Source organism: Hemibagrus wyckioides, linkage group LG15, assembly GCF_019097595.1.
Source record: "Hemibagrus wyckioides isolate EC202008001 linkage group LG15, SWU_Hwy_1.0, whole genome shotgun sequence".
NCBI classification, from domain to species: domain Eukaryota; kingdom Metazoa; phylum Chordata; class Actinopteri; order Siluriformes; family Bagridae; genus Hemibagrus; species Hemibagrus wyckioides.
The window spans coordinates 8,576,395-8,598,604 of NC_080724.1; the positions used below are offsets into that span (position 1 = coordinate 8,576,395).

Consider the following 22,210-nt stretch of genomic DNA (forward strand, 5'->3'; position numbering starts at 1 on the left):
CATGGATGAGTGAGTTTGGAGTCCTGACCTCAACCCCATAGAACACCTTTGGGATGAATTAGAGCGGAGACTGTGAGCCAGGCCTTCTTGTCCAACATCAGTACCTGACCTCACAAATGCGTTTCTAGTGGAATGGTCAATAATTCCCATAAACACACTTCTAAACCTTGTGGAAAGCGTTCCCAGAAGAGTTGGAGTTGTTATAGCTGCAAAGGGCGGGCCAACTCCATATTAAATTCATGTGCATGTAAAGGTAGACGTCCCAAAACTTTTGGCAATATAGTGTATGTGAAAGCTGAAATGAAAAGGAATCAGTGGTACCCTACTTGTCATATTTTAAAGCTTTTACATGGCTTGAAAAAGGCGTTTGCTAACAAGTAGCTAAATGGGACTACAGAGATTGTTGGGGATGTACTTCAGCCTCGGTGTGTTTATCCTCATATAAACAATCATACTCTTATAATCTCATCAGCAGAGATGTTATAATTTCTTTAAATGAAGATTGAAAGTGTTGCAGTTTAGTGGTGGTGACATTGAAGTCATGTGACTGCAGTGTAGCTCATTTATAGCCTAACTTTCTAAGTCATATTATAGTAATATTCATTTTATATTAACTCTTATATTCATTTATGAAGATTATCATGATGACAAAAACCTATATCATAAACTTCCTCTGGTCACACAGCTTCCTTTCCACAATGTTTTCTTCCTTCTTTCTGCTTTTTATCAAAGGAACCAGGCTTCTGATCACTTCCTGGTTGGTCTACAAAGTGACCTCATCCCTGCAGAATCTACATCATGTGGTGTAGCAAAGAGGAAAAAAAAAACAAAACTCATTTCTCAAGTAAACTTTAAAGACGCTGTATGATGTCAAACAAAAATAAATGCAGTGTGTAAGCTTTCAGGACTGCGAACCTGTGAAAACTTTCTAACTTATCACTTGCTACTTGCTGATCGCACGTTCCTTTTCGGCTCCACTATATCCAGTGTGAGAACTTGGCGGCTGTGCCGAGGATCACGGCATCTTAAAGGACCGACGTGGGAATCAGTCATCTGCCCCTACTCACCACACCACAACCAACAACACCTCAGGTACAGAGCTGTCCTCAAGAACAGTCTGGAAGATACATGATGTATAATCAAAAAAAGTTTATCATTCAGTCTTAGCTGTTTTTTTCCACCTGATATTGACTCAGTAACATCGTCTTCTGTTCCACATCTCTGCTTTAGTCCACCATTTTGGACTGCTGACATGTTGTGGAAACAAATTATTTCTCTTTGTTCATTTCTGTTTGGTCACAGCAGTTATTAATATTTACTCACTCACTAGCCTGTTACTTACTCTCTCTCTCTCTCTCTGCCTCTTTCTCACTCTCGGACTCTCTCTGCCTCTTTCTCACTCTCGGTCTCTCTGCATCTCTGTCTCTCTCTTTCACGCTCTCGGACTCTCTCTTTCTCTCTGCATCTCTCTCACTGCCTTTTTCTCTCTCTCTCTCTCTTTCACTCTCAGACTATCTCTCTGCCTCTCTCTCTCTCTCTCTGCATCTTTCTCTCTCTCTCTCTGCATCTTCTCACTCTCGGAATCTCTCTCTCTGCCTATTTCTTTCTGCATCTCTCCCACTTCCACTTTCTCTCTGCATCTCTCTCTCTCTCTGCCTCTTTCTCACTCTCAGACTCTCTGCATCTCTCTCTTACTGCCTCTCTCACTCGCAGACTCTCTCTCTCTGTATCTCTCTCTCTGCCTCTTTCTCTCTGCATTTCTCTTTCTCTGCATCTCTCCGTCTCTGCCTCTTTCTCTCTCTCTCTCAACATTAAAAAATGTAGACAAAAAACCCCAGCAGAATGTCAATTTAAAAATAAAAGCACATAATGTAAACTCCTCTGTCCAGAAGACTCTCTCTCATGTCTGGAAACTTACAAAACCCTTCACAGGAGCATTAGACGTTCTTTCTTTGTTAAAAACAGTTGTTTTTTTCATTATACAAAATCTATTATTATTAAGGTAAAACCACTGTGGTGCGTCCCCCAGAACATCTCTGTGTATGCCGATGACTACAACGAGTGAGTTGATGCATATAAACCATCAGGTGCACATTCTGATTCAAGAACTCAACATCAGATTCACCAGAAGAACTGCGTCAAGATGAAATATTTGATAAAACAGCAACTCCCAGTCTAGCCACAGAAATTCAGGACTATCCTCACTCTGAACATCGCCACGTGGGAGCTCTCTTGTGGTCAGTAGACAGAAAGCAGCTAGCTTTACTGTGGCATCAATTTTAGATTTTAGTAATTATTTCAATTAGATGCGTGGCCTGAAGTCTCCTGCGGAAGCTTGTGCAGAGGACATTCATTTCCACTCTTTGTGACGGACAGCGGTGAGCATTAGCGCTGCGCAATTATCGCCCAGTGCAGTTCTGTTGTAATGCCAGTTCCCTTGGTGCTGGCAGAGTCACTCTCTCTCTCTCTCTCTCGCTCTCACACACACAGCTTCTGAATTCTATTATTACTGTTATTGTGACTGCAGTTGATACCCCAGGTGGGTTATTTACAAAGCTTCTGGGTAGCAACATCTTGAAGACAGCACTCCACACACACAGAGCATCAGATTGGAAAAGTATGTAATTTGGTACAGAAAAAAAAGTAATAAACCCGAGACACTGACAACACACTGCAGATATCCACAGAGCTGTTCATACCCCCCAAACCCATCATATCCCTGTCCCAACAAACTATATCCCCCATCCAAAGACCACCCCAAAAGCCTATACCCCCTTCCAATCCACCATACCCCTCAACAGACCATACCCCCATTCAATCCACCACTCCCGCAAACAGACCATGCCCTCATTCAATCTACCATACCCTCAACAGGCCATACCCCCATCCAATCTACCATACTCCCCCAATAGAACACCCCCCCACATCAAATCCACAATAATCCCCCAACGGACTATACCCCCATCCAATCCACCAAATTCCCCTACAGACCATACCCCCATCCAATCCACCATATCCCACAACAGACCATACAAGATCTGATCCACCATACTCCCCCAACAGACCATACCCTATGCAATCCACCATACCCCCCAACAGACCATACCCCTATCCAATCCACCGTTCCCCCCAACAGACCATACCAGATCCGATCCACCATACTCCCCCAACAGACCATACCCTATCCAATACACTATTCCCCCCAACAGACCACACCCCTATCCAATCCACGATACCCCCGTCCGATCCACTATACCGATCCACGTCCGCCCCATCCAACCAACCTTACCACCGCTTTCAACAGACCATACCTCCCCATCCAACCCACCATTGCCCCATCCCAACAGATCACACCCCCTCCCATCCAAACAAACATACCAGCCCCCATCCCACCAATCTGAACCACCATACCCCTCACTGCCAAACCACCACCCCCCTGTCTGAGTGTAAATTCCTTTACTGAAAGCAAAAAGGCTACACTGCCAGACCAAAATGTCAGCACTTACATTATACCCTTAAATCATTTATATCTAAAGGTAAACTCCAGTAACTTCTCTTTACACTCAGAGTCATCTAATTTTTCTGTTTTTCCTGTGGAATGCAGCCAGGTTTCTGATCTCTGGTTTGTTTATGATAAAGTGAACCCACCAGGGGTGATCTTGTTGTCTTGCGCTGCAGGGCCGTCCCTCAACACGTTCTTCACCTGCAGGAACTCGTCTGGTCTGTCTCCGCCGATGATGGTGAAGCCGAAACCCTGCGTGCTCTTCCTCAGGGCCGTGCGCAACATCGTCCCATGTAGCTGCGATGGGTCACGTGTGAAACCCCTCAGAGAGCCATCCTCTGAGAGAGAGAGAGAGAGAGAGAGAGAGAGGTCAAGACACAGAATACAGAGCAAGAGGAAGGAAAAACTGTGAGAGACATACATGGTACAAGCATGACCTAGAAAAGACAGAGCAAGAAGAAACAGACAGAATCACACAGATAAAGGAAGTGAAAGAAAAGACAGGTACACCACATAGACACACACTTGCAGCAAGACATACCTAATGTGGGAGGACTCTAGATATCAGAGCAGATTAAAGTCATTATTCCATCCCCATCACTAATTACCAGCATATGAATAGTTCTGCTCAGCTTAATCACCGTTAATTAATGACTGCTAAATAAATACTGTAATAGCTTTTGTTAATGACACTGTGCTCTTCTGAGATTTAGTTAACCAGTGCTGCACCAGCGGGGAGGATGATGAGGGTGCTACAGCTTGTTTAATGTGTAGGTGGATACTTGCACAGAGATCAGACTCTCAACACTGCTCTGATGCGCAAAAAAGAGGAAGCAGAAGAAGAAGAAGAAGGAAAAAAAAAAGAGCAGGCTTGAAAGGCGTCTGGAAATTATAATGACAAAAACACATCCTGCTGTTATTCTCTCAGTATTATACGTTATCTCAGAAAGCTTCGAATAGTATAGAATAGAACAATTCCTAATAATGTAATTATTTGGATGATGTATTTTTCTGTGACTGTGCATTCTGAACATATAGTCTAACAGTATATATTCAATTCCTAGACCCTACTCAAGGGTCACGTGGTACTTGGACACGTGTTTAGTCGTGTGTGTTCTGACACAGCGGCTAAGCGATATCAGATATTTAATGATTTTACGGCTGCTATTTGGGACGTATTTGTCTGATGGACACGCTCACATGGACACGCTCTGCTGGTTAGTCTTTAAACCTTGGCGGGCGTCGTCGTTATTGTCGTCATGAGCTGTCTCAAAGTCTTGAAACATTTTGAAAGCATGTACTCGTCTAGAAGCTTCTGGAGACTGGTGCGTAAAATGGGCTGGTTTGTGGGGTAAAATTCCAGATATAGGTTGATCATTGTAATGGCATTAAAAAAAATTGTAGAGAAGTAACAGTAATTTGACACGTAGTGTAGATCAGTTTATGGTCATATAATGCTGTACATTATTTCATTTCATTTCATTGTCTGTACCGCTTATCCGATCTATCCTCGGGTCTGTGCCTATCACAGGCGTCATCGGGCATCAAGGCAGGATACACCCTGGACAGAGTGCCAACCCATCTCATTCACTCACGCAATCACACACTACGGCCAATTTAGAGACTCCAATCAGACTAGTAGCATGTCTTTGGACTGTTGGAGGAAACCGGAGCACCCGGAGGAAACCCACCAAGCACGGGGAGAACATGCAAACTCCACACACACAGTGAGCAGGAGCGAGACTCGAACCCAGGACGCTGGAGGTGTGAGGCCAACGTTCTAACCGTAAAGGCTCACCGTGCCACCGCTGTACATTATGTGCATTTAAAAATCAATGATATACACAGCAGTCGTCTTGCCAGTATAAACCCAGCCAAAGCATTCGTTGGTTTGAAAGCTAGAAATATCCAGAGAACCCTTTAATAAAATCTTTTTCTTTACAATCTAGAGAAAAACCAAAGAATCCTTCAAGATATTCAATTTCACCTCAGGGTCTGATGATCTACAGTGATACACGGTTATAGGCGTCTTTTCCCTTCCGACACCGACACAGTCCACATGGCAGGAGCACTAGTTTGTGGAATAGAGTTATTAACCACAATGGAAGGGGGTGCGTGTTCAGAACTGTCACCTACTGCTTCCCTCTTTCAAATTTATCATGGCTTCTCTTTACACGGAAAAAGAAAAAGAAAAAATTTGGAAGTGGATTCAGAAGCCCTGCGAGGCGGAATACACGAGCACTGACCTTTTATCTAAGTGCATTGAAGTCAGTGTGTGGTTTCTTTGAAAGAAATTCTGTCAGTCCTGAAAGAATAAACGTTTCATGACCATTATGAGCAGGAATTCAGATTGATTCCAAGAACTAAAAATTAAAACCAAAAACAAAAAAAGATGCAATCAGAGGCATTAATATGAATTCTCAGTTTGTCATGGCAGTTGCAATTAACCCTTTTTCCCCCTACTACATTAACGTTCCTTTTTATTTCGTTTTCAATCAGTATAAAGAAATGAATGATCTTTTTGGCTGAGAGTCTGATAAAAAAAAAAATAAGTCAGGACTCAGTGTGAGACGTGTGTTTTTCCCTCTGTTGGATAACCTTACACAGAATTTTAGTGTTTGAAGATAAACACCTTCACGTTTTAGATGTTTATGAACAAACACTTGGGACGTCTCAGAGAGCAGAAATGGGTTTGATATCAACATTTACTTTAAAGATAGAAACATTTGTGTGGAAAATATATATGCATATATATATGCATATATATATGCATATATATATATATATATATATATATGCATACATATATATATATGCATATATATATATATATATATATATGCATATATATATGCATATATATATATATATATATATATATATATATATATATATATATATATATACACACACGTTTTGTTTTTGGAACTTTTCTATGAATATTTTACAAAAATATATTGAAAAATATTCAAAAAAACTCAGAGAAATTCTTAAAGCACTGAGTGTCTACTTTCATGTGAGCTTCATATTAACCACCACTGTGGCTTGAGACATGACCAAGACATTCTCAATAAAAAACCCTAAATAGCAGCAGAATATGAATTCCTTACAATATTTCTGTTTTACGAGCCACTCTATAAATCTATAAAATAGGTGCCTATATATATATATATATATATATATATATATATATATATATATATATATATATATATATATATATATATATATATATATATATATATAGGCACCTATTTGGGGGCTGATTTCTTTCTAGCCCATAGTGTAGATTTGTGCATTCTTTTAGTACAATTATAATTACTTAAAGCACAATGTTATTCTTTCACATATTTGATTTGGCACTGATTTTACGCCGGATACCCTTCCGGAGGCAATCCGGGCTTGGGACCGGCACTGAGTGTTACCTCCTCAATGTCTGGGGTGGTTCCCTGCCTGGAGCATGAGATCCTCCCACTGGACCACCAGGAGACTATTTAAAGCTCTTTTCTACTACAAAGGGTGCCAATATTTCTGGACAGCACAGTATACGCAGATGTCATTTTTATGCCAGACACGAGTCCTCGCGTAATTAGGGTCATCCCTCGTAGCTTTATTGTCGGATTGTCGCTCTCGCTCACCCTGTGGACTGACTTTTGCGAACGGAATAACGTCGGATTTATTAGAAAACGCCGTCACACCAAATAATGGCTGGCTGAACATCGTGTGCATCATCTTAATTTAATATGAGAGCAGGTCTGGCTCGCAGCCAGTCAGAGTGCGAAATAAACTCGTCTCTACATCAGCACGCTGAACGCCAAAACTCATCTGGTCTCCAAACGTTCTTGGCAAAAAACCGCTCAGCGGGAAACAATGTGCAATATTAATCATTACAGATAAGCATTTGATAGTGTTCGTGGCTTGTAGAGCGTACGTTGCATGTCCTGCGGGAGCAATCGCTCGTTTTCGTCTTTTGTATTGGGTGAATGGTGAAATCACGCGCACACACACACACACACACACACACACACACACACAGGGCAGTGATGGACTCACGTTTAAACATGTCAGTATCTATGAGAGAGACAAATGAAGGAAAATGGAGAACGTGCGTGTGCCAACTAAAGGTGACCTTTACGTTTTTTTGACCCTGCTGCTAGATGAGTTGTGAAGCACAGGATCATGAACAACTGACAGGCTGTAGGCTTGGGGGAAGAAAAAAAAAAAAAAAGGTAGTGTGAAGGCTTACACTCAATGTTATTTCCTATTTGTTTTCTACTAATTAATTTATTTTCAATAAGTGCTTTATTTATTTGTTTTGACATTTTCTGTATTTAGCTATTCTAACTGTATAATATATATATATATATATATATCAAATAACATGACATGCAGTGCTACAGTTCTGTAGCAATATAAAATTAAAGGGCAATTAATATTTAAATGAAATCAAATACTAATATTTTAGTAACTATTTTAAGCATGAGGAGTCAGTGTGTGTGTGTGTGTGAGAGAGAGAGAGAGGTTTGTGTGTGTATGTATGAGAGAGAGGTTTGTGTGTGTATGAAAGAGAGAGAGAGAGACAGAGAGAGGTTTGTGTGTGTGTGAGTGTGTGAGAGAGAGAGACAGAGAGACAGACAGAGGTTTGTGTGTGTGTGTGTGTGTGTGTGTGTAAGTGAGTGAGAGAGAGAGAGAGAGAGAGAAAGAGGTGTGTGTGTGTGTGTCAAAGTGAAGAGAGGAACAGAATGATGTTTACATCTACTTGATTAACTCATCACAAAGAGAATGAGTGTGTCTGTCTCAAGGCGAGCTGATTATAAAATGTCAGTGTGTAATTAAAGGTGCCAGTATGAAACCACCGCCTGTGTGCGTGTGTGTGTGTGTGTGTGCGCGCATGTGTGCGTGCATGTGTGTGTATGTGTTGGGAAGGTCAAATATGAGGTGCCTTGTCAAAACAGCACAAATCAAAACAACAAAGCCAATAAGTGAGACATTTCAGTAGCCGTAGTGTAGAGAACACGGCGATTAAGAGTTACACTGCTGTTTCTCAAGCCTGGGAAATGTAGCTGGGTTTATACGCTTGATGATAATCCGTTACAGTCCAGCAGAGCTGCAGTGGAACAAAATCAACCGACTGAGGCCATGACTGTTAATATGCTCCAACATGGAAACTTAAAGTAGGTTCTTTGAATACATTTTGTGTTTGAGTTCATCCTTGACTTAAAAAAACAGTTTTTTTGCCTATAAATATATGAAATAATCATGTGGGCTGGATGGATGGATGGATGGATTGGTAGGTTAACTGGATGAATGGGTTGGATGGATGGACATGCTGTGTTGGATGGATGGAAGGATGGAGGGTTTGACTGACAGATGGGTTGGGTGGATGGATTGGATTTATTGGGTTAGATCAGGGATGTCCAATCTTGTCCACAAAAGGCCGGTGTGGGTGCAGGTTTTCATTCCAATCTAGCAGGAGCCACACCTGATTCCACCTGCTTAATCAACTGATCTTGGCTTTCAATAGACTCAGGTCTGGCTTCTGCTTGGTTGGAATGAAAACCTGCATCCACACCGGCCCTTTGTGGATAAGATTGGACACTCCTGGGTTAGATAGATCAGACTGGATTAGATCAATGGATGGATTGGATTGAATGGAGAAATGGATAGATTAATGGATTGATGGATGGATAGATGGATAAGTAGGTAGTTTGGATAGATAAGTGGAATGTATGTACACTATATTGCCAAAAGTATTCGCTCACCCATCCAAATAATCAGAATCAGGTGTTCCAATCACTTCCATGGCCACAGGTGTATAAAATCAAGCACCTAGGCATGCAGACTGTTTTTACAAACATTTGTGAAAGAATGGGTCGCTCTCAGGAGCTCAGTGAATTCCAGCGTGGAACTGTGATAGGATGCCACCTGTGCAACAAATCCAGTCGTGAAATTTCCTCGCTCCTAAATATTCCAGAGTCAACTGTCAGCTGTATTATAAGAACGTGGAAGTGTTTGGGAACGACAGCAAATCAGCCACGAAGTGGTAGGCCACGTAAACTGACGGAGCGGGGTCAGCGGATGCTGAGGCGCATAGTGCGAAGAGGTCGCCAACTTTCTGCAGAGTCAATCGCTACAGACCTCCAAACTTCTTGTGGCCTTCAGATTAGCTCAAGAACAGTGTGCAGAGAGCTTCATGGAATGGGTTTCCATGGCCGAGCAGCTGCATCCAAGCCATACATCACCAAGTGCAATGCAAAGCGTCGGATGCAGTGGTGTAAAGCACGCCGCCACTGGACTCTAGAGCGGTGGAGACGCGTTCTCTGGAGTGACGAATCATGCTTCTCCATCTGGCAATCTGATGGACGAGTCTGGGTGTGGTGGTTGCCAGGAGAACGGTACTTGTCTGACTGCATTGTGTCAAGTGTAAAGTTTGGTGGAGGGGAGATTATGGTGTGGGGTTGTTTTTCAGGAGCTGGGCTTGGCCCCTTAGTTCCAGTGAAAGGAACTCTGAATGCTTCAGCATACCAAGACATTTTGGACAATTCCATGCTCCCAACTTTGTGGGAACAGTTTGGAGCTGGCCCCTTCCTCTTCCAACATGACTGTGCACCAGTGCACAAAGCAAGGTCCATAAAGACATGGATGACAGAGTCTGGTGTGGATGAACTTGACTGGCCTGCACAGAGTCCTGACCTCAACACCTTTGGGATGAATTAGAGTGGAGACTGAGAGCCAGGCCTTCTCGTCCAACATCAGTGTGTGACCTCACAAATGCGCTTCTGGAAGAATGGTCAAAAATTCCCATAAACACACTCCTAAACCTTGTGAACAGCCTTCCCAGAAGAGTTGAAGCTGTTATAGCTGCAAAGGGTGGACCGACGTCATATTGAACCCTATGGATTAGGAATGGGATGTCACTTAAGTTCATATGCGAGTCAAGGCAGGTGAGCGAATACTTTTGACAATATAGTGTATGTATGTATGGATGGATGGATGGATGGATGGGTTGATTGGATGAATGGGTTGGACAGGTAAGTATGGGTTGAATGGAATGGTGGATGGCTTGAATGAGTGAGAAAGATAGATTGGATGATTGGCTAGATAGGTTAGATGGTTTAGATGGATCAGGTAGATGGGTTGGATGGATGGATTGGTAGGTTGACTGGATGAATGGGTTGGATGGATGGATATGCTGTGTTGGATGGATGGATGGATGGATGAATGGATGGAGTGTTTGACTGACAGATTGGTTGGGTGGATGGATTAGAATTAATGGGTTAGATAGATCAGATTGGATTAGATTGATGGACGGGTTAGATGGATTGGATTGAATGTAGAGATAGATGGATGGATGAGTAGGTAGTTTGGATAGATAAGTGGGATGGATGGATGAATAGATGGATGGGTAGGTTGATTGGATGAATGGGTTGGACAGGTAAGTGGGTTGGGTGGGTTGAATGGAAGGGTGGATAGCTTGAATGAGTGGGAAAGATAGATTGGATGATTTGGTTGGTGGTTTAGATGGATTAGGATTGATGGAAAAATGGATTGCATAGATGGGTTGGGATGGACAGATTGGCTGTATTGGATGAATGGATGGAGGGCTTGACTGACATAGGTTGGGTAGTTGGATTGGATTTAATGGGTTAGATAGATTGGACTGGGTGGACGGGTTAGATGGATTGGTTTGACTGGAGGGATAAATGTACTCAATAGGGCTGAATATTGGGACACTGAAATTTATTTGAGGGGGATATTTACTTTGTTCCTGTTCTGAGGTTTGAAAATAAACGCAAAGCACTTGTTAAACAGCTCACATTTTTGTCTGTCTGCATCTGTGTGTTTACGTGTGTGTTTACGCGTGTGTGTTTACGCGATAAAACTAGGCAGCTTGCATAGTGTGGCCTGGTACATAGTGCGAGAAACTTCGGCTGGCATTAATTATAATTAGCTGGCTCTTTAACACTAACCTATTAAACTGCCATAAGCCAAATACACTAATGTAGTATTAAAAGTGAAGTATATAGGAATTACAGCCTAGAGTGAAAAAAGACAGAAATAAATGAATAAATGGAAATCTCATGGTAAATGGATTTAGCTGTAATTGATCTAGTTAACTTGGCAGATTCAATTTTTAAGCTGACGAGTAAATTCTGTGCTTTGAAAGAATGATCAGCTTCACTGTTTCATCCTCTGCTCTGTGTGTGTGTGTGTGTGTCCTGAATGACATTAGCTCCAGGCTGCCTCTGGAGCTTGAGGTCAGCAGCGGTCGGCTGTAATAATGATCAGACTGCTAGCTAAGCAGCAGCAAGTGTTAATATCGCTCGCCCGGAGGACGGAGCATTATATAGCGAAGAGGCTGCAACCGCCACACACCTGCTGCGGGGTTTGAGAGGAGGGAAAAGCAGCAGAGCACGGAGGAGGCTTGTGTAATGCAAAATCAATACCGCAAAAACAAGAGTGAGAAACCAAGGGCATGCGAATCGCAGGTATAACAGTTTAGAGGAAATGTAAAGTGTTCCATAATAAAAAAAAATGCTTTAATTACAAGCTTGAATGAGCTCGAGTGCCTTCTTTTTTCTTCTATAAATTGCCCTAATCTGCACAGTTCAAATTTACTTTCCTCTTCTGTAAAAAAGTGGAATGGATTCGGATGACAGATTTGGTAAATGTTTAATTGTTAGTTTCACTAATTAACAGTTTATCTCAAAAAAAAAAAAAATTAAGATCTTTACGCATGTTTTATTTTAGCACTACGAGAGCAAACTCCTCACATACCTGGCAGTCTTGGTGGGAGGGGCATTAGGGCAATAAGATAACAGAAGATCAACATTATGATAAATTAAATCATGGAACAATATACACTATTTTAATTGCAGGTATTGAAATTTCAAAACACTTTGGAAAAAGCAGCATATAAGGTGAAAAAATCTTGGAAGTTTTGGAAGTTTTCATGACTTCTAGTCGCACAGCAACACCACCAAGCACCAAGCACCAGCACCGGGGAAATCTTTACACTGTGAGAAATAGTGTTTCTGTTTAATATTATAGAAAGTATAAAATTCTGATAGTAGCATAACCAAAAATCTAGTCTTAGAGTGTATCCCCACACACGCACACACACACCACTCAGACATTCTCAGTTCTGATACACGATCTGACACAGTCTCATGAATTGCTGGATCTTCGGCTGCAATAAGAATAAAAACGAGTGTTCGCTCAAGATAAAAGTGCATACGCACAGAAATTCGAAAGTGTGTCTAGAGTTTTCACTGGGAGCAGAACAAATCCACCAGTGATGACGATACATTTGATGGAGTTTGTGGAATTTATTTATATATATTTCGCAATGTGTATATATATATTCGCACTGAGCAAAGGAACTCTGCATGAGGGCTGAAGGATTCAGGCTCTCGCATTAGTCGACTGCACTCTCAATTTTCAGCGCCGAAACAACGCCATGGGCTTTGAGGATCGTGAAAAAGAGCAGGCTGTGAAGAGAAAGCATAGTGAGGCGAGGGGTTTTTAGAGGGTTGGGACCGGGTTCGGAGTCGCCTGGCACCCATCAAAACAAGACACTGGAAAAAAGCTCGTGAAGGCTCACGGAACTTTGAATTAAATGCTGACGACAGGTAGAGCCGGAACTGAAAATTCTGTCTCTGCTAGTTAAAGGCACGGATGTTTGATAGAACCCGTGACGGCATCCGGTTTGCTCGTTTGTACGCGCCGAAAAAAAAAATAATTGGGTGTCTGTGAAACACTTGTGCTTTTGGCACTTCTGTAATTGACACGTTCTACGCTGACACTGCAGACTGGTTTCTTCTGAACACAAACGGCGCAGGCTGCTGTAGAGCAACAGACAAACAAGAACGCCACGGACACACGAGGTAAGAAGACGGACGTCCGGTCATTACCCGAGGGCGGAAGTCCTGGCTGGCTGACTGCGGGCGCCTCCTGGATGTGCTTCTTCTTGGCTTCCCTCACAGGGTTCTCGAACTGCGTCTTCTGATTGATGTGGCTGCGGGGGGAACAGGACACATCTTAAAGAGAAGCAATCTTTCACAACAAAGTGGCAAGTCACGCTTTACAGAACCAGCAAATGAGAAAACTATGCTAATTCCCCTAAACTACAGACTACAGATCCAGGTTTCTCTGAAAGTCTTGTCCATTTATTCTGATAATTAAGTTCTCTATAGAACCTACTACTGATTGTAAAGAAGGAATAAGATTGCTCTTTTCACTTGGGAAATTTTTTCCTCTATTTTCAGGGCAATATATTCTGCAGCCTAGGGGGGGAATAAAAAGCCCCACATGATCAAATACTTCCCATTTTCTACAGCATTATATACTACATACCTGAATCTATAAGCCTTCTGCCTCACCTACAAGAAAAGCTACAGCATTTCAGCAAAATTTTTCATTTCAATTCCACTTATTTAAAAAACAAAAACAAACAAATCCCACCTACATCTGCATTTCTAACCTAATCCAGTATATTTGTGGACCTTGCTGCAGTTCTAAGCTTCAGCATATTGTGCTTTCTGAGATGTTATTTTTCGGCTCTTCACAGATGGGTGAGTGGATACTATCAGAGTGGATACTATCGACTCTGACCGTTCTCCTCTGACCCTGCGCCATCAACGAGCTATTCATCACCCTCAGAACTGCTGCTCACTGTTTTTGTACAACCTTTCCGTGTATGTGAAAATCCCAAGAATTCAGAAGACCAGCCAAGTCACTGCTCACATATTTTTTTACAGATATTTTCCCCATTCTAAAATTTGTTGTGAATGTTAACTGCATGGTTTTATTCTTCCACATGATTTGGCTGAGCGTGAATGAGCATGAGTCACTTTATGAGTTCCTATAATAAAGTGACAAGCACGTGTTTATTCAGAGACGAATCTTTTGGGTCACAACTAATCTTTTGCGTTTGATTATCGTACAACAGAAAGAAAAACTAAACAAAAACATCTTGTGACTTATGTCCGTGTTCGAGAGTCCAAGCCGAACTCCTCCACACTGTGTGTTTAACAGAGCAAGCAGCTGATCGGTGTGACGTAGATTTGTCTTAAGTCGGGTCGTGACTGCTCTGCACATGGACAGAAGCTCCATGCTGCGCTGAGCCAACAGCATGCTCGAGTGTGTGTGTGTGTGTATATGTGTGTGTGTGTGTGGGTGAGCGAGCAAGCTTTCTGAGCCCTTGTTGCATTGCCTATGAGTCACCCTCATCTCTCCTTCTTATTCAAGACTGAGAAAAGACATACGAGGCGAGAAGCGAGAGCGAGAGATGTTCAATGTAGAGAGACGTAGAGAGCAGGAGAGAGAGAGAGCGAGAGAGAGCTCACCTCATTTTACCTTTTCTGTATTAAGCTCTGTTTACACCGTGCATTAGCATGTGTCCTAGCTGATTGGATCACAAGCGGGCAGTTCTGAGTTCTGGGGTCAAACGTGCCTCGAAGACGTTTGTCCTCCGATCACTCAAACCATATCTGGGATGCGTGCGTCCATGTTGCATTTTTAGCGTGAACAGGAACGAGTCTCGGAAAGCACTGATGGACCGAGTTAACGAGTGCGTCATTGCCTGAGCTGGAACTTATTCGTCGTCTCCCGTCTAAGATAAAGCTGATGATGGTCTCGTCTTTTGCTGTCGTCTTGATACGAGACGAGACGACAACGACAGACGAGACCATCATCAGCTTTATCGTCAGACCACGTGATTAAAACGTTCTAAGAGATATTTCTGCCTGGAAATAAAGGCAGTGGAAGAATGAGGAAATAAACGTGCATGGCAGCCTTTTATCCAGCGATGACGCTCACGTAGCCAGGTGTGAAAGGCTAAGAGTCTCGGCTGTCCGCTTGCAATCCCATCACTGGGGCGCATGTTAAGGCCAGGTGAAACAGGGCCCTAGAACTTTTTCACAACAGGTGTTTTTTCTTTTCTCCCTCAAACAGAAACTAGAACAAAACGGTCACATTGACCTAGCTGTATAAAACTGGCTCAGTTGGGGTTTTTTTCTTGCACTCGTATGGCAGACATGACTGTGCTACACCTCGTGGTTCTTCCTCCTCCCACAGGCTTCCAGGAGCGAGTCCTAGTTAACTTATTTATCTGTTAAATCCTTAATGATTAGTATAACTCATCTAACTCAAGATCTCTTAGAACTAACAGTACGTGTGTTTATTATTAATAAACAAATTCATAATAAATGTTTAGCAAAAATAAATAAGTTATATTAAAAATACATTTATTTAAAAAAATGTAAATAAAATATATTAAAGACTGAAAAAGAAAAAAAAAATGTCTTTTTGGATTTTATTTTTTACAAAAAGCAAATAAATATATTTAGAAACTATTTTTAATTAAAAAAAATACAATAAAATAAATATTTAACACTGAAAAAGAAAAAAGGGAAAAAAATGACCTTTACAACTGATTTTACAACTGACTAAAATGAAAAACACTTTAGAATTGCATCAGTTGCTACCAGCCAGTTTGTTATTATTGAATGTTATCGCTTATCCTTCTCGAAGAGCTTCAGCACAGCAAGACCTTTAGGGTCTGAAGCAAGATTTTAGTTTGGATAAAATAAAGGAATTTAGAAATAAATAAAATATCTTTTTTCATTTATAGCTGAGCTGGGAATCTCTCTCTCTCTCACACACACTGCCAGTTATCTATTAGCAGCCTTTCAGTCTAACGTGCCATCTGGTAAGTATGAAGAAATATATGCTATCTACAACATATTGAACAGGATCCATTAGTGTTTAAACAAGAAGTCCTTCGTGTCTAAATGATACATTTATTAAGCTAGTGACAGAGTTTCAGCCCAGGCTCATGTTTTTGCAGCCCAGAAACCAAACTAGCTAGGATAACTAGCATAGTGTAATGTAAGTTAGCTAGTTAAATGTATTAATATAGAGAGAGGAGGGAGGGAGGGAGGGAGGGAGAGAGAGAGAGAGAAAGAAAGAAAGAAAGAAAGAAAGAAAGAGAGAGAGAGAGAGAGAGAGAGAGAGAGAAAGAAAGAAAAGAAAGAAAGAAAGAAAGAAAGAAAGAAAGAAAGAAAGAAAGAAAGAAAGAAAGAAAGAAAGAAAGAAAGAAAGAAAGAAAGAAAGAAAGAAAGAAAGAAAGAAAGAAAGAAAGAAAGAAAGAAAGAAAGGGAGGGTGGAAGGAAGGAAGGGAGAGAGAGAGAAAGTAAATAAGGAAGGAAGAAAGTAAATAAGGATGGAAGGACAGAAGGAAGGAAAGAAGGAAGGAAGGAAGTAAATAAGGAAGTGAGAAAGAAAGTAATAAGAAAGAAAGGAAGGAAAGGAAAAAAGTAAAGAGAGAGAGAGAGAGAGCGCAAAAAAGAAAGAAAGAAAGAAAGAAAGAAAGAAAGAAAGAAAGAAAGAAAGAAAGAAAGAAAGAAAGAAAGAAAGAAAGAAAGGGAGGGTGGAAGGAAGGAAGGAAGGAAGGAAGGAAGGGAGAAAGAAAGTAAATAAGGGAGGGTGGAAGGAAGGGAGAGAGAAAGTAAATAAGGAAGGAAGAAAGTAAATAAGGATGGAAGGACAGAAGGAAGGAGAAGGAAGGAAAGAAGGAAGGAAGGAAGTAAATAAGGAAGTGAGAAAGAAAGAAAGTAATAAGAAAGAAAGGAAGGAAGGAAGGAAAGGAAAAAAGTAAAGAGAGAGAGAGAGAGAGAGAGAGAGAGAGAGAGAGAGAGAGAGAGAGAGAGCGCAAAAAAGAAAGAAAGAAGAAAGCTTGCCCTTGACAAGAAATCGGTTCTTCCTGAGCAAATTTCTTCGCCCAGCGTGTGATCACATGAGCTGCACACAATTAAAATCCTCATGGCCTCAGCTCTGATCTCAGATTATGTCTCAAATATTAAGTCAGATTACTCCCATTCAATTCACGCGCACTTCAGAAATCCTATTTCGATCATTATGAAGCATTCTGACCCCCACTATAGATACAAAAACAGGTCAGAAATGTTATGAGGAAACTGGTTCAGACAAATGAAATGTAATCCCATTAACTTACTCCACGAAGTAGGTGCCATACTGCGGGTCCTCGATCTTCTCCCAGCCGTACGGCAGCTCTGTGGAGGAACAGGAAGACACATGAGCATCAACCAAACCAGACTCCCACGTCAGATCACTGAAGCGTTCTGCAACAAGGCTTTATCTGAGCGAGTCAAAAATCCCAGCGCCTGTGTGTATGAGCAGAAGCAGTAAAAAAAAACAGAGGGGAAAAATAAGGCAGGGCTAATAAATCGGCCAGGTTGCTGATTAAGATCTGGACATGAGCTAGGGAGAGTCATCAGTTTTATTTGCCTGTGTTGCGAGAGTAAAAAAAAAAAGAAAAGAGTGTGAGACACTGTGAGACATGCACACTCTTCACACAAGAACAGTGTAAGAATTGGCGGGGCTAGATGGCACGCTGATAAGCTCTAGAGTCTGCACTACACAGCCATTAGCAAAGTGAGACAGCGCGAGTGTCACGTTCGCCCACTTGCCTGTCCGTTTGACTTTAAATGTGTGTGAAGAAAACGAAGACGATGCTCAGCTTTTTTTTTTTTTTTTTGGAGGTGGGGGGTATTGTGTCTGTGTTTGCCTGTGTGTGTGTGTGTGTGTGTGTGTGTGTGTGTGTGTATGTGTGCGCACACGTGATGCTTATAGCATAACTTAACCTGGGAAAGCATTGTTTACATAGACTATTCAAACTAGTCAAAAGGAGGATATGAAACAAGAGTTCAGGATTTCAGCTTTTGGATGTTGTTTGTAGGTTGGAATTGGTTTGCAGTTTGGAGGGTGGAGGCAGTTTGGAGGTTGGAGATGGTTTGAAGGGTGGAGGCTGTTTGGAGGTTGTTTGTAGGTTGGAGAGTGGAGGCTGTTTGTAAGTTGGAGATGGTTTGTAGGTTGGAGGGAAGAGGCTGCTTGGAGGGTGGAGGCTGTTTGGAGGTTGGAGGGAAGAGGCTGCTTTGAGGGTGGAGGCTATTTGTAGGTTGTTTGCAGGTTAGAGGGTGGAGGCTATTTGGAGGTTGGAGGTTGTTTGCAGGTTAGAGGGTGGAGGCTATTTGGAGGTTGGAGGTTGTTTGCAGGTTGGAGGGTGGAGGCTGTTTGGAGGTTGGAGGGAAGAGGCTGCTTTGAGGGTGGAGGCTATTTGTAGGTTGTTTGCAGGTTAGAGGGTGGAGGCTATTTGGAGGTTGGAGGTTGTTTGCAGGTTGGAGGCTATTTGTAGGTTGGAGGTTGTTTGCAGGTTGGAGGGTGGAGGCTGTTTGGAGGTTGTTTGTAAGTTGGAGGCTATTTGTAGGTTGGAGGTTGTTTGCAGGTTGGAGGGTGGAGGCTGTTTGGAGGTTGTTTGTAAGTTGGAGGTTGGAGACTGTTTATAGGCTGGAGGTTGTTTGTAGATGGGAGGGTGGAGACTGTTCATAGATGGGAGGGTGGATATTGTTTGTAGTTTGGACGTTGTGATGTCACTGATTGTGTTGTTTTTTTCTTTACAACTCTCACAATGTTACCGTCATCATCTGTTGTTGTTTACCTCAGCAGACCTGGGGTCTGTTGCTCAGTACACCGGTGGTTTCTTTCTTTTTCAGGAGACTCTAAAGTGTTGTATTGGCTATGCCCAGTGTTTATGCGATACCTCTGATTCTTTTTTCCTCTTTTCTCAGCTTCAAAATGGCTTCGTCTTTTCTCCCACAGAGAGCGCTCCGAACTTCACGTTAGCTTATCCTTAACAAATGCAGTCTTTACGGGTGAAACTGACAGCTAAAGAATAGATGTTCAAACCTATATTTTTTTGTTTAAACAATCAATCTAAGAAAACTCACCTGGGTAACATGCAACACTTGTCAGTCAGTCTTTCCATCTCAAACCCAAACACCTTCAATCTACAGCAAAAACTATCGAATTTGGCTTGTTGTTTTAATATTTTTGGAGGGAAATGTATATTTACTAGTTGTTGATGCCGGGATGTTGACTAGTTGAGACGATGGGGGAAAAAAAGTGGGGCAGATGGTAAATGAATGAAGGCAGACGGTAATAAATAAGCAGGATAAATGTGCTTTTTCATTTGCAAATTTGCAAATATTTGAAAGTGACTGAGTTGGTTCTACGGTCACACTGTGCAAGACTATGCTTTTTTTTTTGGCAGTAATAAAATGATATCGCTTTCAGATCACTTTGGATGAAGTGTAGAGAAGTGTGGCAAGACTGTTTTATTCCCAAAGGAATTCCTGCCCCAGTTATTTTTGTTGGACATTTAAAAAGAATTGTTTTTTGGATGTTTTTGAGGACGGTTCAAAACCCGGGTCATTTTTCAGCTTGGAGAAACTTCCCAGACGCTGCTGTAGATGAAACATCTTGCATCTAACATCCAAACAAGTTCAGTCAGTAAGCTACAATAAAAGCTCTGTTGAAAAGCATGAGCACTCATGCTGTATAATCCATTTCAGAATCAACAATTTCACCTGAGCCGGATTTGTCAGCTCGTCTACGTGATGACACATATTAACATCACGTGGAGCTTTATTATTTTACAACAATAAAGTGCGGATTGATGGTGGAGATTTAAGGTTTTTTGGAGTATGGAGGTTGTTTGGAGGTTGTTTAGAGGTTGGAGAATTTTTGGAGGTTTAAGGTTGTTTGAAGTGTGGAGGATGTTTGGAGGTTGGAGTGTGGAAGTTGTAGGTTTAAGGTTGTTTGGAGGGTGGAGGATGTTTGGAGGCTTATGGGTATTTGTGGGGTGGAGGATGTTTGGAGGTTTAAGGTTATTTGTGGGGTGGACGATGTTTGGAGGTTGAAGGATGTTTGGAGGTTTAAGGTTATTTGGAGGATGGAGGTTGTTTGGAGGTTGAAGGTTGTTTGGAGGTTTAAGGTGGTTTGAAAGTTGGAAGATGTTTGGAGGTTTAAGGTGGTTTGAAGGGTGGTAGATGTTTGGGGGTTGGAGGTTGTTTGGAGGTTGAGGATGTTTGGGGGTTGGAGGTTGTTTGGAGGTTGAGGATGTTTGGAGGTCATTTGGAGGGTGGAGGACAGGTTGTTTGGAGGTTGTCTGGAGGGTGGAGGTTGCTTGGAGGTTTAAGGTTATGGGGAGGGTGGAGGATGTTTGGAGGTTTAAGGTTATTTGGAGGGTGGAGGATGTTTGAAGGTTTAAGGTTGGAGGCTGTTAAAACAGCCACTGGCGATGTCCTGAATCAGTTTTCTTCCTACAACTATGGAAATGATGACTGGCCAACTATTTTTTTATAATTCCTAGTCAGCTAGGGAAGGTTGTGCAACCCCTAGTGCCTGTGTGTGTGTGTGTGTGTGTGTGTGTGTGTGTGTGCGCATGGTAGAAGGCAACTCATCTCACCTCCTTCGTCACACTTCTCAGGGGGTTTAGCTTTCTTGGCCAGCCGTGGATCCAGCCAGGTTGTAGTCTTTGTGTTATGACTGCAGAAGGGGAAAAAAAACAGGGAAAACCTTCTCATAATTCTATAACAGCAGCCCAGCATTAGCATTATGTTTACACTTGCTTACATAAATATCATAATATTTTATTTGTGTTTTCCCAGCCACAAGAAAACAAGTACCACCATCAATACAGTGGTCAAAGCTTGGATTCACTATTATCCACCCAGACTCCCCAGATGTATTAAAAAACTCCCTCAAAGCACTTGTTTAAAGAGGCAGCGCTTCAAACAGGATTCCTCGGGGGAAAGGTGTCTGATTAGAAAGAAACGACTTTGAAATATCAACTGAGCGTGACAGGTGTAGAGCTTTCTTCACTAGCGAGCAGTAAAAGCTTCAGCCTTTAAGGCCCAATGGGAAAGGAGAACAGAATATTAATTTCTACCATCATGGGGATCGAGTCAGAGTGAGGCAGAATTTTTTGTTTTATTTTTTTTTATCTATATTTTTCCCCACAGCTATACAGATTGAAGCTGCATGTTGTGAACCAAAAACATGTGCATATAAACAATTACACTGCCACACAGCTTAGCTGCACTATGCTTTAAACATATATTATAAAGCGCTGGTACTCTGGTGTGGCATGCCAAGCTTAATGTGAGCATAATTAATTGCTATAAATTATTAATACACAGACGGAGTCTAGAGGAAAAAAAGGATATACAGGTTAAAGAAAGGGTTAAAACTGTTCATAATGTAATAAATACAGATGTAAGCCAGATTAGAAAACGGCATTATTCACAGTGCTGATGAATTCTCCATTCTGATTGGTTAGAAAGTGGTCATTCATTTTCTATAACAGCAGCTCTGACTGTAGTTCTGGCTCTAATTCGGGTTTGTTCTATTCATTTGGCAAAATCTAGACTAAAAAAATAGACTTAAACACAAGACCAATGGACAATCGGTTCTATGGTGAAGTAATAATAAGAGTAAGGAGTCTCCAGTGTCAGCACTTTAATAACAAATTATGTTTATCTCCATGGGAAAGTCTTTAGGACTGAGGACATATCAAGCTGCATTAACTAATTATCGAGAGAAGGAAGAAAGAGAGGCTGGTGAAGCAACAGCTCTTTATTCCTGCTGTAAATCATAACAGGAACTCACTTGGAGATGATTCACAACATTACATGTAATATAATAAACTGGGGAAAGAAGGAGGGGAATAATTTTTTTTTAAATGAATAAAAAAATTTAACTGCTGGCATATTGCTTTTGTGTGAGAGGACGATAAACGCCCTTAAGTGGAAAATAAGCAACTTCACTAATTATCAAATATCATAT

The 22,210-nt window shown here is 41.7% G+C and overlaps 1 protein-coding gene across 3 annotated transcripts in view; it reads right to left on the reverse strand.

Moving 5' to 3' along the window:
* Positions 1–22,210, reverse strand: part of magi3a (membrane associated guanylate kinase, WW and PDZ domain containing 3a) — a 146,778-nt gene that overhangs the window by 24,073 nt on the left and 100,495 nt on the right. For all 3 annotated transcript variants that reach the window (XM_058410535.1, XM_058410534.1, XM_058410537.1), the window contains 4 exons: positions 20,832–20,911; positions 17,520–17,577; positions 13,417–13,520; positions 3,649–3,840 (listed from right to left, as the gene is read on the reverse strand). In XM_058410535.1, coding sequence (XP_058266518.1) covers positions 3,649–3,840; positions 13,417–13,520; positions 17,520–17,577; positions 20,832–20,911 — 434 coding nt within the window. The remainder of the gene's footprint in view (positions 1–3,648; positions 3,841–13,416; positions 13,521–17,519; positions 17,578–20,831; positions 20,912–22,210) is intronic.